The 17,490-nt window shown below is 42.9% G+C and overlaps 1 protein-coding gene across 1 annotated transcript in view; it reads left to right on the forward strand.

Moving 5' to 3' along the window:
* The window catches only part of ttc6 (tetratricopeptide repeat domain 6), a 295,077-nt gene that overhangs the window by 142,744 nt on the left and 134,843 nt on the right, over positions 1–17,490 (forward strand). The window contains exons 17-18 of the mRNA XM_078563283.1: positions 16,111–16,251; positions 16,337–16,486. Coding sequence (XP_078419409.1) covers positions 16,111–16,251; positions 16,337–16,486 — 291 coding nt within the window. The remainder of the gene's footprint in view (positions 1–16,110; positions 16,252–16,336; positions 16,487–17,490) is intronic.

The raw sequence follows: 17,490 nt of genomic DNA on the forward strand, positions 1-17,490 counted from the left end.
GTACACACTGTTGGAGGCCAACTATGGCATCAGTGATGGAGTTAAGCCCATGCAGCAGTGCAAGAGTGATGTCCTGGACCAAAGTCTCCATGGCGGCCGCCATCCTACCAGTGCTGACCTCGGTGTGTTGCAATGCCGGGGCTATCACCTCAGCCTGAAGACGGATGGACTCCTCCATCGTGCCTTGCAATCTGAGGAGTGCAGCGTTCACACTGACCACCGCTGCCATCCCTACCTGATGTTCCCGAGCTTTCCTTTGCAGCTCCAGCAACTGAGACATGACCGAGTCCAGAGGCTTGTCATCTGACTCGGACTCAGCAATGTTCTGGCCTCCAGCAGTCCTCCGAGTGCCGGGGACCTGGGAAGTCCCTGCCTCCGCCTGCTGTGGATCAGAAAGTGCGATGTGCTCACCAGATTGTGATCCTGAGGCTACTCTAAAGCTAGGTCCCACCAAGGTTTGTGTCCCTCTACTGGTGGAGGGTTTGGGTGAGCGCTGTAATGGGAGGATGCCTTCAGATTCCTCTTCAGAGGATTCTTCGGTGCTTGATAAGAGGCCCTGGGTCATGGACTCTGTCAGCTGTTTGGCAGATGTGCCTGCGAAAGCAAGGGGAGATAATTAGTGCATGGCAGTGGCCTGTGAAAGAGGACACATCACTTACGGCATGGCTGTCTAATGGATGTTGCACAGCTGGATCCTCACTTGGTAGAGCAGCGCCAACCTCACCGTCAGCACAGGAACGGCCTCGGTCATCGCCAGTCAGCTGGATGGCTCTGTTTTTAAGTTCCGTCAGAACTTTGACTTCCGGCATCCCTCCACCTGTTGTGAGCCAGTTTGTCCTGCATGGATAGAGATGGGGAGAGTGTATCAGGACACCTGCTGGGCCAGATGATAAATATGCCTGGCCTCTGTGGGTGGTGAGTGGTCCCATAGATGGGATGAGGACAATGAGGGTGAGTGTGAGAGAGTGAATGGTGATGTCCCTCGCAATGGCAGTGAGTGAGGGCCCTGTGGATGTGTGATGGATTTGTGAGTGTGTGAGTTGGGAGTGATGAAAAGAGTGACTTATCCTGGCGGAACAGAGATCATTCATCCTTTTGTGGCACTGGGTGGCTGTCCTCTGCAGAGCGTTCACACTGACCACCGCTGCCATCCTCAGTAGTTTGTTTTTATGCTTAAGATGTGCTTCATGTGCCTGGATGGAAGTGCCTTCAGTACTCACCAGCTACGGCCACCAGAATGATCTCTTTGTGCAAACTGCTAACTCCTCCTCAGCCGGTTCGGTGCTTTGCTGGCGGCTGCCTTTTAAAGATGGTAGCCTGTGTGTTGCAACAGCGGGGTGATGGCGAGCGGGCGAATGAGTGCCCTCCCACCATGGAAACGGCGTGTTTAGTGGGAGTGAATATATACTGAGGCGGGCTCAGGAAGATACGGTGTGAAAACCAGCCATTTTCATCATTTTCATTTTACTTCATTTTACCCGCCCGCTACCGCACTTAGTACAATTCTGGGAAAATTCCACCCATTAACTCTGTACCTCTTTCCACAGATGCTGCCAGAGCTGCTGTGTTTTTACAGCAATCTTTGTTGTTATTTCAGATCTACAGCATCCTCAGTATTTTGTTTTTATGCTTAAGATGTGCTTCATGTGCCTGGATGAAAGTGCCTTCAGTACTCACCAGCTACGGCCACCAGAATGATTTCTTTGTGCAAACTGCTAACTCCTCCAAATTCCATCTTTGGATTGACCCTTGAAATACTCCAGTTTGCCATGGTGTTATCCAGGTCTGCAACATGCCCACTGCCACACAATCAATGTCAAATCCGGAAGTCAACTTACAATGAAGTGGGTGCAGTAAAGTACCACAGACTGACATGTTGAAACTTGTTCAGTGTTTCACACATGATATTGCAACCCTGCGTTCTGAATGTAGGTTGGAGTTATTATCAGGGCTGTTATGACTGGTGAAGTTACACTACCTGATCTAATTTTAAAACATGATATTGGTATCTGTAAATGCTAGAAATAAATGTTTTGTCTGATCCTTATCCAAGGTTAACAGATGCATTTGTTTATGCGACAGGAAATTATCACAGAGCCACTCTTGCTCTGACACTGGAAGTTCTCTGGAATTTCAGTGGAAACTCTGTTCAATATTTCTGCTGCAGTTTTGGTGGTTACTGTGATGGGGTTGTAACAGCTGAGGAAATCCTAGGTCGCAGTTTTTGTCTTAAAATGAATAAAGCTCTAAATATATGACTAATTGTATCCTTTGTTGAATTGAATAGATTGCTACCCACTGATAATAATCATCAGTATTTGTTTAACCAATGCCTTTAAAAACTGGTCCAATTTAGTTTTGTTCCTCCCACTAACCTAATTTATCTAAGTAAACATTATGGTGATGAGTTTGACTTCAGTTTGAAGAAGAGAAGATTGGGTCCAAAACTAGTATTTTAAACTTAGACAAGTGCAATTATGAGGGTATGAAAGCAGAGCTAGCTAAGGTGAACTGGCAAATGAGGTTAAGGGATAGGTCAATAGAGATGCAGTGGCAGAAAGTTAAAGGGATATTTAAGAATACATAGAATAGGCACATTCCAATGAGAAAGAAAAATTCCAAAGGGAGGGCCCACCATCCGCGGTTGACTAAGAAAGTTAAAGACAGCACCAAACTTAAAGAAAAAGTATATAATTGTGCAAAGAAGGGTGGCAGGGCAGAAGATTGGACAGAATATAAGGAACAGCAAAGAATGACAAAAAGATTAATAAGGAGGGAAAAATTAGAGTAGGAAAGAAAGCTAGCTAGGAATATAAAGATGGATGTAAGAGCTTCTATATATATTTAAATTAAAAAAAAGTTAACAAAGTGAGCACTGGCCCTATAGAAAGTGAGTCTGGGGGATTAACAACGGAAAATAAGGAAATGGCAGATGTATTGAACAGGTATTTTGCATCGGTCTTCACTATAGATACAAGTAACATCCCAGAAATAGCTGTAAATCAGGAAATGTAAGGGAGGGAGGAACTCAGGAAAATTACAATCACCAGGGAAGTGGTATTGAACAAATTGCTGGAACTGCGGGCCGACTAATCCCCAGGTCCTGATGGACTCATCCTAGGGTCTTAAAATAAGTGGCTAGCGGGATAGTTGGTTTTAATTTTCCAAAATTCCCTAGGTTTGGGGAATGTTACATTCAATTGGAAAATAGCAAATGTAACTCCTTCATTCAAAAAGGTAGGGAGACAGAAAGCAGGAACCTATAGGCCAGTTAGCTTAACATCTGTCATTGGGAAAATATTGGGAAAAATTGGGAAAATTAGGAAAAAAGATGTTATGGCAAGGCACTTTGAAAAATTCAAGGCAATCAGACAGAGTCAACATGGTTTTGTGAAAGGGAAATCATGTTTAACCAATTTATTGGAGTTCTTTGAAGGAGTCACATGTGCTGTGGACAAAGGACGAGGTGTCCCATCAAAGGTTATTGCAAAAAATAAAAGCTAATGGTGTAGGGGGAACATATTGGCATGGATAGAAGATTGGATAGCTAAAAGGAAATGGAGAGCAGGCATGAATGGGTCTTTTTCTGGTTGGCAAGATGTAATGAGCGATGTGCCACAGGGATCAGTGCTGGGGCCTCAACTGTTTACAATTTATATAAATAACTTGGATGAAGGGACTGAAAGTATGGTTGCTAAATTTGCTGATGACATAAAGGTAGGCAGGAAAGTAAGTTGTGAAGAGGACGTAAAGAGGCTACAAAGGGACATAGATAGGTTAAGTGAGTGGGAAAAGATCTGGCAAATGCAGTATAATGTGGGAAAATGTGAAGCTGTCCATTTTGGCAGGAAGAATAAAAAAGAAGCATATTATTTAAATGGTGAGAGATTGCAGAGCTCTAAGATTCCGAGGCATCTGGGCGTCCAAGTGCATGAGTCGCAAAAGACTAGTATGCAGGTACAGCAAGTAATTAGGAAAGTGAATAGAATGCTATTGTTTATTGTGAGGGGAATTGAATACATAAGTAGGGAGGTTATGCTTCAGTTGTACAGGGCATTGGTGAGACCAACGCTGTGGATGCCGGTGAGCGTTCCCAGAGAGCTCCCTGAAGGCAGACAGCTGCCCGAGGGAGCTGTAGACCTCCACAAAATAAACGAAACAACAAAAAATGCTGCAAAATATGTCCATGCAGCACAATCAAGCACCTGAAAGCATACCTCATAAAAAACCAGTCCCCAGATATCTCTTTTTATTTTATTTCCCGACAGAGATTTCATCCCCCCCGGATTGAGGTTTGAGCAAATATATAAAGGCTGCCTGGCTGATTGGCCCGTCCGGCAACTGTAAATGTGGATGGGCCACAAAAAATCACTTTCAATTGCCTCCTTGATGGGCTTAATTGCCCCCTTAATTGTCGGTGGGTGTGCTTCCGACTGCTGCACTCACCTGCCGAGCGAGATATTGCGCGAGTGCACAGTGACATCGGGACATTAGCCTGATGTCACCTTGCGCTATTTCGCAGCTGGACGGGTCAGGCGTGCACCTGTCCGTGAGGCATATAATTCTGGCCCAAATCTGGAATAGTGTGTACAGTATTGACCTCCTTATTTAAGGATGGATGTAAATGCAATAGAAGTAGTTCAGAGAATGTTTACTAGACTAATACCAGGTTTGTTTTTACTAGGAGGAAAGGTTGGTCAGACTAGGCTTGTATCCACTGGAGTTTAGAAGAGTAAGAGGCGACTTGATTGAAACCTTTAAGATCCTGAGGGGTCTTGACAGGGTGGATGTGGAGAGGATGTTTCTAGAACTAGGAGAATCTAGAACTAGGGGGGTCACTGTTTAAAAATAAGGGTCGCCCATTTAAGACAGATTTTTTTTCACTCAGAGGGTTGTGAAACTTTGAAACTCTCTTCCTCAAAAAGTGGTGGAAGTAGAGTTTTTGAATATTTTTGAGGAAGAGCTAGATATATTCTTGATAATCAGGAGAATGAAAGGTTATCAGGGGTAGGCAGGAGGTTACAATCAGATCAACCATGATCTTATTGAATGGCAGAGCAGGTTCGAGGGGCCGAGTGGCCTACTCATGCCCCTAATTCATATGTTCGTATGTTTGTATTTTCCTCCTCTCCCCTACCACAAGTTGGGTGAGCATATTAAAGATTTTTTTTTACTGGTCCGAAGAAGGAGGCTTACCTGTTTGGCATCGTAATTAGTTTGTTGGTTCATCCAAATATATATTTCCTTCTCAGATCCTTTCAGTGAACAATGCAATATTTTGGCCTGTGCCAGGCCAAGAATCAGGAAAATGAGAGGAATGTTCTGACAATTTCTACATCATTTATATACAATAACCTGTTTGAGGTGGGGGCACTCCACTAAAGCTGCCCCGAGACTGTGAATGAAGTGCAAAAGGGGTAGGGACACAGGGTAATGGGTTTCCATCCCTTTCTTTGCTTTGTTCCCAGGAAATTGGGATGCTCTACGTGCAAACAAGAGGAAAATTGACCCGAATATTTGAATAGGAGACTCAATTGAAGGAATTGCAACAGCATATTTGTCAAATCTTGGTTGGGTTTAAAATGTAACTGTTTTGATGTGCATCATAGAGTCATAAAGTCATAAGAGGTCTACAGCACAGAAAAAGGCCCTTTGGCCCATTGAGTCTGCACTGGTCAAACAAGTACCTAACTATTCCAATCCCATTTTCCAGCACTAGGCCCATAGCCTTGTATGCCATGGCATCGCAAGTGCACATCCAAATACTTCTTAAATGTTATGAAGGTTTCTGCCTCTACTACCCTTTCAGGCAGTGAATTCCAGATTCCCACCACGCTCTGGGTGAAAAAATTCTTCCTCACATCCCCTCTAAACCTCCTGCCCCTTACCTTAAATCTATGCCCCCTGGTTATTGATCCCTCCACCAAGGGGAAACGTTCCTTCCTGTCTACGTTATCTATGCCCCTCATAATTTTATACACCTCAATCATGTCCCCCCTCAATCACCTCTGCTCCAGGGAAAATAATCCCAGTCTATCCAATCTCTCCTCATAACTAAAACTCTCCAGCCCAGGCAACATCCTGGTAAATCTCCTCTGCAGTCTCTCTAGTGGAATCACATCCTTCCTATAATGCGGATTCCAGAACTGCATGCAATACTTTAACTGTGGCCTAACCAGCGTTTTATACAGTTCCAGCATAACCTCCCTGCTCATATATTCTATGCCTCGGCTAATAAAGGCAAGTATCCCGTATGCTTTCTTAACCACCTTATCTACCTGTCCCGCTACCTTAAGGAACCGGTGGACATGCACACCAAGGTCCCTCTGATCCTCGGTACTTCCCAGGGTCCTACCATTCATCGTGTGTTCCCGTGCCTTGTTTGTCCTGCCCAAGTGCATCACCTCACACTTATCCGGATTAAATTCCATTTGCCACTGATCAGCCCATCTGACCAAACCATCTATGCCCTCCTGTAACCTAAGGCTATCCTCCTCACTATTTACCACCCCACCAATTTTCGTGTCATCCGCGACTTACTGATCAACCCTCCTACATTCAAGTCTAAATCGTCTATATATACCACAAACAGCAAGGGACCCAACACCGATCCCTATGGAACCCCACTGGACACAGGCATCCAGTCACAAAAACATCCCTTGACCAACACCCTCAGCTCCCTGCCACTCAGCCAATTCTGGATCCAATTTGCCAAATTGCCTTAGATCGCATGGGCTCTTACCTTCAGTCTCCCATGTTGACCTTATCAAAAGCCTTGCTGAAGTCCAATTAGACTACGTCAAATGCATTGCCCTCAGCTACACACCTGGTCACCTCTTCGAAAAATTCAACCAAATTGGTCGGACATGACCTCCCCTTAACAAAACCATGCTGACAGTCCTTGATCAATCCCTGCCTCTCCAAGTGTAGACTAATTCTGTCCCTCAGAATTGCTTCCAATAGTTTCCCCACCACTAAGGTCAGACTGACTGGCCTGTAGTGCCCTGGTTTATCCCTTCTTCCCTTCTTGAATAACGGTACCACATTGGATGCCCTCCAGTCCTTTGGCACTTCTCCTGTGGCCAAAGAGGTATCGAAAATTATTGCCAGCGCCTCTGCCATCTCCTTCCCTTGCCTCACTCAGCAGCCTGGGATATGTTTCATCCGGGCCTCGAGATTTATTTACTTTTAAGCCTGCCAGACCACCTAGAACCTCCTCCCTTTCTATGCTAATTTTAAAAATTATACCACAGTCCTTCTGCCTGATTTCCATACCCACGTCATCCTTCTCACAATGTGAATACTGACACAAAGTATTCATTTAGAGCCCTCCCTACATCTTCCGGCTTCACACACAAATTACCACTATGGTCCTTAATGGGCCCTACTCTTTCCCTAGTTATCCTCTTACTCTTAATGTACTTGTAAAATAACTTTGGATTTTCCTTTATTTTACCTGCCAATGTTTCTTCATGCCCCCTTTTTGCTCTCCTAATTTCCTTTTTAAGTTCCCCCCTACACATTTTATACTCCTCTAGGGCTTCCACTGTTTTGAGCCCTCGGTATCTGCCATAAGCCTCCCTTTTTCTCTTTATCCAGTCCTGTATATCCCTCGACATCCAGGGTTCCCTGAATTTGTTGGTCCCACCCTTTGTCTTTACTGGAATATGTTGGCCCTGTACTCTCCCTATTTCCTTCTTGAATGAGTGCCACTGCTCTGACGCAGATTTACCTAAAAGTAGCTGCCCCAAGCCCACTCTGGCCAAATCATATCTGATCTTATTAAAATCGGCCTTCCCCCAATTTGGAACTCTGATTTCACGCCCATCCTTGTCGTTTTCCATAACAACCTTGAATTTACCGGAGTTAGGATCACTATCTGCAAAATGCTTTCCCACTGATACCTCTACCACTTGCCTGGCTTCATTCCATAAAATTAAGTCCAGGACTGTCCCGTCTCTTGTAGTACCTTTTACATACTGGCTTAAAAAGCTCTCCTGGATGCATTTTAAGGATTCCGCTCCCTCTAAACCTAACACACTATGACTAACCCAGTTAATGTTGGGGAAGTTGAAATCCCCCACTATTACTACCCTATTATTTTTACACTTCTCTGAAATTTGCTGACATATCTGCTCTTCTGCTTCTCTCTGACTGTTTGAGGGCCTATAATACACTCCCAACAATGTGATTGCTCCTTTTTTGTTTTTAAGTTCTACCCATATGGCTTCATTTGTGGAGCCTTCTAAGATGCCATCCCTCCTTACTGCTGCAATTGATCCCTTGATCAATATTGTGATTCCCCCTCCTCTTTTACCTCCTTCTCTATCTTGCCTGAAGACCCTATATTCTGAAATATTGAGCTACCAATCCTGCCCCTCTCTCAACCATGTCTCTGTGACAGCAATGACATCATACTTCTATGTGTTAACTTGTGCAGGTCCCTCTGCCCCCAGAAATAGTCCCAATGTCCCAGAAATCAAAAGCCCTCCCTCCTGCACAATCTCTCCAGCTATGCATTCATCTGGACTAACCTCCTATTTCTATAGTCACTAGCGCGTGGCACCGGAAGTAATCCAGAGATTACTACCTTTTGAGGCCCTGTTTTTTTTAAGTCTGTTTCCTAGCTCCCTAAATTCTGCTTGCAGGACCTCATCCCTCTTTCTACCTATGTTGTTGGTATCAATATGTACCACGATCTCTGTCTGTTTGCCCTCCCCCTTTAGAATGCCCTATAGCCATTCAGTGACATCCTTGACCCTGGCACCAAGGAGGCAACATACCATCCTGGAGTCACATCTATGGCTGTAGAAACACCTGTCTGTTCCCCTTACTATCGAGTCTCCTACCACTATTACTCTTCCCCTCTTTTTCCTCCCCCTGTGCAGCTGAGCCACTCACAGTGCCATGAGCATGGCTGCACTTCCCAGAGGAACCGTCACTCTCACTGTTTTCCAATACAGAAAAACAGTTCTCGAGCGAGATGCACCCTGGGGATTTCCTGACTACCTGCCTGACACCTTTCTTCTGACTGATGGTCACCTCTCTGTCTGCACTTCCGTAAGCTGTGGGGTGACCATGTCTAAAAACGTGCTATCCACGAAACTCTCAGCCTCACGGATGCACCTCAGTGCCTCCAGCTGCTGCTCAAGCTCCGAAACCCGGAGCTCAAGTAGCTGCAGCTGGTGTCACTTCCTGCACATGTGGTCGGTCAGAGCGCAAGGAGCGTCTGGGACTTCCCACATGTTGCAGGTGGTACATAACACGGGATTGAGCTGCCCTGCTATGCCTCTAGTTGAAAAAAAGTCTTAATTTAAGTTAAATACAGTAAAAAAAGTTAAATTATTTATGTACTTTAAATAAAAACTAGAACTCTTACCTCTCCTGAGCTTAATCTATTTTAATCTGGAGAAAAAAACTGGAGAAAAACACTTACCCACTACTCACCAATCAGCTCTCACCTTTGAGCTAACGTCACTTTTTGAAGCTTCCCCGCACTTGCGCTGGTTCTGATCCCTCCGCCGCTCTCTCGGTCTGTCTTGTGATGTCACTCTTCAAATATCTTTTTTTTTAAATTCTGTAAATTTTTAAGTAGTTTAGTAATTTTTAACAGTAGATTATAACAATAATAACATGGCCTGAATTACTATGGGGGCGACTTTTGTGTTGCCATTGCTTTTTTTCTCCATAATGTGGTGAAGTAAAACCAAGTTAATGGTGAGTAGTCAGACTGACTTATTGTTGCAATGATATTGTTCCATTTTTGGGTAGACCTGCATCTTTGCAGCCGAAGTTCCTGTTGGGTCAGACAGGAGCCTTGTGCATATACACAAATCAGATTTAAATAAAACAGTTACTACCCAAATGCCATTTTTGGTCAGGCAATCGCCATTTTTACCGATGATTAAAGGGATGTTCAACAGCTGTCAGGAAAGTTGGTTGGAACTTCTAGTGACATTTTTAACCAGTTGCATGTGGGTTTTGTACATGAAATGCTTTACAATGGGCAGAATTTTCCATCCTGTGGGTGGGCGCGCATCCAACCTGACTGGGCATACAATCGCGTGAGATGACATTGGGCAAGTGTCCCGACGTCATCGTGCACTTGCGTGATATTTCGCTCGGCGGGCGTGTGTGGCAGTCGAAAGCATGCCGCTGACAATTAAGTGGGCAATTAAACCCATTAAAGGCACAATTGAACCCGATTTTTCGTGGCGCATCCAACCTTACGGTTGGTAGACGGGCCAGCTGGCCAGGCAGCCTTTACATTTTTCATGAAACCCTATCTAAGGGCAGGTGAAATTTCTGTTGGTGAATAAAATAAAGTGAAATATCTGGGGACAGCATTTTTATGAGGTATGCTTTCAGGTGCTTGATTGTGCTACATGGACAATTGTTGTAGCTTTTCTATGCTTTATTTTGTTTGGAGGTCTGCAGCTCCCTGAGGCAGCTGTCTGCCTTCAGGAGCTCAGTGGAGGCGCTCACCTGTGCCCACGGTGACGTTGTCACCCACCCTCTACCCCTCTACCCACCCCCACCCCAGCAGCGCTGAGCTTTTCAGCATGCATTTCCCGCTGGCTGGCCATTAATTGGCTAGCCAACGTGAAATCGTGGTTGGGCGCCGATCGCAGTCGGCGGCCCGTTTCCGGACCACTCCCGGGCTCAGCAATCGCATGTGCCAGCAGAGGGAAAAATTCAGGCCAATGTTATGCATTCTCTGTAGTAGGTTCTCTGCATATGTTGCCTCCTGTTCCAAAGTCACATTTAGTTGTATTCCTAATGCCAAATAAATCTCTCTTTTAAGGACTATTGCAGGCCTTGCACAAGCAACTATCTCACAATTGGCCGGTTGCATTTGGGAATTGCATTTCATGCTGGCAGCTCATCAACGACTTTATAATTAGGACCTACCACAAACTTCAGGAGGGTCCCATGCTGACACCCTCTGGACAGCTGCTGTGTACCCATACTGACTTCTGGGTAACTGCTGTGTACCCACCCTGACTTCTTCTGGGCAGCTGCTGTGTACCCACCTTGACATCCTCTGGGTAGCTGTTGTGTATCCACGCTGACACCCTCTGGGCAGCTGCTGTGTACCCATGCTGACTTCCTCTGGGCAGCTACTGTGTGTGCTATAACCTAACTGATTAACCCGCAACATGAAAAACAACCTATACCTGTTCTCCTTCTATCATCTTTGTGAGCTTTTGAAAATAACTATTTTGTGCTCTTGTCAAATTTGGGTACTTTACTTGCAGGACAATCAAGCTCATATCTACAGGTATGGATTTGGATATTTTGTTAACATCCTTTCTAATGGCAGAAAATTGCAGTTAGGTGCTTCGGCAGTTCAGAATCACTAGCATTCCTTTTGATGAGGTTTCGCTTGCTCTATGAGTGACTTGGAGATAGTATTTAGTTTTTCTTGAAATATTTATTTACACTATTTGCAAAGACCTCATGGTAAATACATTGTTCTCTGGACACAGACTGTTCTGTGTCTTGAGCTCTTGGAACCTCTTGGTCTTCTGACCCTAATGTCATGCTTACATCATCATTAATATCATTGTCTGATTAACATAACCATTAACCCTTTATTCCGCATCTATCCCCAAACATAATCTCAAAACTGTTAAATTATTTTGTTCAATTATTTACATTTTTTTATGTTGAAATACTGACATTCCCACCATCTCCCCCCAAAGTCATAACCTCATAAGTTGAGCCTGTCTCGTGCTTTTATGACTCTCCCTGATCTCACCATGATTATTCTTGGTCAAGGTGCTGGTCTACACTTGGTTCTTGGGCTTGAGCATCATTTCTGGAGGTGTTTGCCATAGATTCCATCTCTTCAGTTCGATCATGGTAATACTGGAATGATTGTCTCCTTCCGGTTTCTAAGAGCATCAGAGCCTTTCTGTTTCTTCGGAGAACCCCAAGTGGTGTTTGTATTGCGGCTGCTGTGTTTGCTGAGTGACTGCACCTTCTGCCTGACGGTCCCTTAACCACACCGTTTGCCCAGGTTCTAACGTGAGTAGTGTTCTCACTCTATGCCAGTGATTATATCAGCTGGACTGTTTCTCTTTGGTGTTTGCTCATGACACCTTATTTGGTCATGATCTTGAAAGACGATGTTGGGTCTGAGTTTATGTTGCAAGGATGGAAGTTCGATCTTTAGCCTTCCCCCCATCAGTAGTTCTGCTGGCGAAAAGCCATTAATGGCATCACCCTGTATTCAAATAAGACTAACTCTAGAACATTGTCTTTTTCATCATGGTTTTTACACCTCTCTCTGCTCCTCCATTAGACTGCAGATGGCAAACTGGTCACATGGTGAAATCCATATTCTGCCTGACTATTGTCGGAAATGTTCATTCATAAACTGTGGACTGTTGTCTGATGCTGCCTTGCCCAGAATACTATGTAGAAAAATATATGTTTCATAGCTTTAATCACAGCTTCTGTGGTTGTGGTATGGAGTCTGCTGATTTCCAATCAGCAATAGTAATAGTCAATGACTATGAGATAATTTTTTCCTCTGAAGTCAAACAGATCCATCCCTAGTCTTTGCCAAGGTCTGGATGGAAATGTTAATGGTAGTAATGGTTCTGTTGGTTCTTGGTTGTTGATGGCACAAGAATGGCATGTCAAAATAAAATCTTCAATGCATCTCAAAATTCCCTGCCACCAGACTGGTTGTTGTGCTCGTGCCCTGCATTTGGCAGTGTCCAAATGAGCACCATGGAGTTTTTGGAGCATATCTTCTCACATCGCTCTTAGGATTACTAGCCTGTCATTGAGGACTAGAAGGTCATCAACAATCGTCAGATGTTTTTGTTGTTCATGGTATTGTCTTAACACCTGATTGCTTGGGACTTATTCAGGCCAACAGTCTTAGCAGTATGTTCTGACCTGACTGTATTCTGTGTACTTCCACAGGGCATCTCTGATCTGTTTTCAGAGACTGTTAGTGAACTTGTTATTGATGATGAATATGCTTCCGCCTCAGAGATGAGTGTCAAGTGATATTCTGTAACCTGGTCAACTGTAGCTCTCAACAGTATGTCAGCAATTGTCTGACTTTTCCTTGGCAAATAGAACAGGGTTTAATAATTAAAAATAAATAATTTTAAAAATAAGTTTAAAAATAAGGGGTCGCTCATTTATGACAGAGATGAGGAGAAATTTTTTCTCTCAGAGGGCTGTGAGTCTTTGGAACTCTATTTCTCAAAAGGTGGTGGAAGGAGATTCTTTGAATATTTTTAAGGCAGAGCTAGATAGATTCTTGATTAACAAGGAGGTGAAAGATTATCAGGGGAAGGCAGGAATGTGGGGTTGAGGTTACATTCAGATCTGCCATGATCTTATTGAATGGCGGAGCAGGCTTGAGGGGCCGAGTGGCCTACTCCTGCTCCTAATTTGGATGTTCGTACTTATCCTGTTGTAGAGTCATAACGCATGAGTCTTAACCGGAAATGCTCTATCCTTGGCGGCATCTTAGCAATTTCCAGGGAGTTCAGGAGAGTGATCAGAGGTTTATGGTCTATCCCAATCCTGAATTTTAAGGTCACTAAGTAATCTGAAATTTTTTTGCAGGCCCATGTTGCAGCTAGTGCTTCCTTTTCCATTATTGCATCATATTTTTCAGTTTCTGTCAACAATCTAGAAGCATAATAAACTTTCTTTTCCTGCCATCCTCCTGGATCTTTAGAAGAACAGCTCTAAGCTCTGTCGCTGATGCATCAGCTGCCACCATTGTTGGCAGTTTAGGGCCCTAGTGTGCAAGCTGAAGAAATGAGCAGCTCTGTAAACCTGTCAAAGGTGTTCTGCTTGACTCCCCAATATCACTGCTGACCTTTTTTCAGCAGGTCTTGCAAAGATTCATTGCTGGCAGACAGATTTGGGATGAATTTCCCCACCTGGTTGACCATATCTAAAAATCTTTGTATGTAAGCAACGTACTTGGGCTGTGGAAATTCTTTAATCGTCTTGGTCGTTTTGGGGTCACTGTTATTCCTTTTTGATGTATAATATGGCCTAAAAACAATCTGATGGTGTTTTTCCCGAAACTCGCACTTTTCGTTCAGTGATGCCTGCATGTTCAAGCACTTTTAAAACCTCCCAGACCCTATGATTGTTCTCCTCTTTGGTAACACCATGGATGAGCAAATCATCCATATGACAAATTATCCCTTCTCTGCCTACAAGGGTGTTGGACATAGTGCATTGAAAGATTTCTGGCATTGAGGATATGCTAAAGTGTAGTCAATTGAACCAAAAGCGGTCGAGGGGAGCGATAGATGTCATCACCTGTGGGATCCAATCTGTGGTCTCAGTTTCTTAAATTGTGGCCTCCAGTGCTTCCACCATGTTTTGATGAGGTTTCACTCGCTCTATGAGTGACTTGGAGATAGTCAGTACTTAGTTTTTCTTGAACTATTTATTTACACTATTTACAGAGACCTCATGGTAAGTACATTGCTCTCTGGATCAAGACTGTTTTGTGTCTTGCTCTCTTGGAGTTGCTTGGTCATCTGACCCTGATGTCATGTTTACATCATGTTAACATCATTGTCTGATTAACATAACCATTAACCCTTTACTCTTGTTAAATTTGATTTAGTTCGCATTAGACTTAACCATCAGGCAAGACTGAACACTATAGATGGTAGATTCAAATGATTTATTCTCAATAAATGAAATAGAAAAGGTAGCAAGTTAAAAAGATAGAAGACAAAGTTTCAATTAACAGTAAAAACTTAACAACTGACCAGACTTCTCATGGCTTCCTTGGGTGATCAAACCGCAGGCGTGAAGTGATGATAACCTCTGGCCATCAATACGTGGATAACATGCTAAAAAAATGGCTTCCCAAACCTTTGTTTTTATTTCCTCAGCTCACATTTTCTTATCTTGAATTAGCCTAACTGTCGAATTACAATTGCTTAACTTAACCTTCTGCTGAATGATAATTGGCTCTTGACACCTGTGAGCATCATCTGATGCAGTAATACAATGGGGTACTCAAAATGTTTCATACTTGATTAATGCCTTATTCATTACCCATCTTAATGTAACTTGCCAAGGTCATGAAGGCTTTGGTTTCAGCACATCTTATTTTCAGTCTGTTTGAGAAACACTTCTTCCAATGTACAGACTTCTCCTAATGTACAATTAGTGTATTTAAAATCGAGTGTTAATTATGTGTAATTATAAAACATAAAACATTACAGACGTTCTGTTACAGGTTATATTACCAGCCTTGCCAATACATCTATAGATTTCTTACTTATTCTTCAACTGTCTCCCAATTGAGGCTCACTATTTGTCCTAGCTGGTTTCTAATGACGCAGTAACTGGTTAGTTTTTAACATGTCCCTTGAATTAATTCAAAATGGCTACTCGACCATATTAGTTCACAATATTAGTTAACATATTGAATCAGCCTACAAAATGGTCGAGTCGCATTAAAATTATTGATTTTGAAACTACCAACAATATTTTTTTATCATTAATTACTTTGCAACATATGCTGCTTTGATAAATTTGTGATTTTGGTCGCATAGTCACAAAATGTAAAAAAAACCTCATTAATAAAAAAAAATCATATCCAACAGTCCAAGTTCTTCAAACCACTCTGCACTCCATTTTTTAAGAATGTGATAGTCAATTTTCTTTAACATTTCACATTGAAAGTTAGGAGTAATTTTGAGCAAATTAAGGTGGGAGGGTGGGGAATATTTGTGTCACAGCCTGTAAATATAATTCAGTACTGGAATTAAATATTTGTTTACTTAGCCCACCCAGGATGATCTAATTAAACGAGGTTTAAAGACAGCAATTCATTTTTATAACTCCTTCCCTATGTTTAAAATTTGCATTGTGAAAATATTCATAGGTAGTTGCTCAGCAGATTCCATTGTGTTTTTGGCACCATTTATTCTCTTGTGCTCCATCTTTTATTCACCTCCCCTTTCTTCTCCCTCAACCTCTTTGTACACCCCTTTCCCTTTATATCACTGCCATACAAAAAAAAATATTAAGTATTAGCATCGAGGCTTGTAATCTGAAAGCTTATGTTATATCTCAGATTCTCTTTTCACAATGTAGGATGCATTGATTAGCTTTCAGAAAGCTTTGGATCTGGAACTTGAAACCTCTGAAGTAAAAGTTAGAAGCAAATTAAAAGGAAGTGCAGAAATACATTATCACATGGGTCTTTGCTACACTGAACAGAATAAACTGAGAGAGGTGAGAATATTTTTCCTTATTTTGATATATGCATGTTTGATTATTTTCTCATTACTTGAAGTGCTTTTTGATTGATATTTTTCAGGCAATAGATTCATTTAACAATGCACTGAAATTAGACCCAAAGTTTGCTAAAGCTTATTATCAACGAGGATTGTGCAGAATGAAGCTTCATGAAGTTAATTGTATCCGTGATTTTCACAGAGCCCTTGCAATCAACCCACAACTCTTTGAGGTATTGAATTTTACCTATGTATTCATTGGTTTGAGATAGCAACTATCCATATTTACACAAAATTATTTATTAGTTCATAAATATTTATTGTCACCACTTTTTAAAAGTCTCATTTACAGATCTATATCTATTATTTATAGGTGTTGTTTATTTTTAATGTTGATGACAATGCCTGGGAATATAATTGAATATGTTTATGGTGTTTTTAGTTTGAATAAATAAGTGCTACCAAAAAATTAGAAACTTTTATCATGGCCAGAATCTTCAGGTCAGCAAGTGGAGGTGGGCCCCACTCGCTGATGCATAAAATGACGTGCGGTGACGTCAGGCGTGTGTCCCGATGTCACTGCATGTCCTTCTGACCCTCAGTTGGCGGGCGCACAGTGGAGTCGGCTGCGCGCCCGCCAAACTGTCAAAGGCCTATTAAGACCATTTAAAAACTAACTAAAGTTATTAACTGAGCTGCCCATCCAACCTTAAGGTTGGCGGGCAGGCAAAGAGCCCAGGCGGCCTTTGCATTTATCATGAAACCTCATCCATGGGCGGGATGAGGTTTCATGAAGAGTTTATACATTAAATAATTTTTTTAAAAATTCATTGACATGTCCCAGCTCATGTGACGCTGTCATACGAGGGGACATGTCTTAAATTTTTTTTTTCTTTATTAAAATTTTTAAAAATCAAACTAATCTCCATGAGGCAGCTCTGTGCCTCAGGGTGATTTCTGCGCTTGCACGAAAGAGCGCAGGCTCCAACTCAACCTACTCCCCTGCCCGCACAGGGAGAGCTCAGCGCTTCTAGATGCGCGTGACGCTGGGTGGGCCTGCAAAGTGGCGGTGCCTAGCTGATAGTGAGCGGTGATCATCTGCACACCAGCCTGTGCCCGCCACCACCCAACCCCCCTGATGGGGAGAAAATTCTCCCCCATGTATTTGGTTCAAATATAGGCCGAAGCCTGAGGTTTTCCTATGGAAATTGTTCATTTTCAGTTTTTTTAGTAGTGC

This window comes from Cetorhinus maximus, chromosome 18, assembly GCF_964194155.1.
Source record: "Cetorhinus maximus chromosome 18, sCetMax3.hap1.1, whole genome shotgun sequence".
Classification (NCBI taxonomy): domain Eukaryota; kingdom Metazoa; phylum Chordata; class Chondrichthyes; order Lamniformes; family Cetorhinidae; genus Cetorhinus; species Cetorhinus maximus.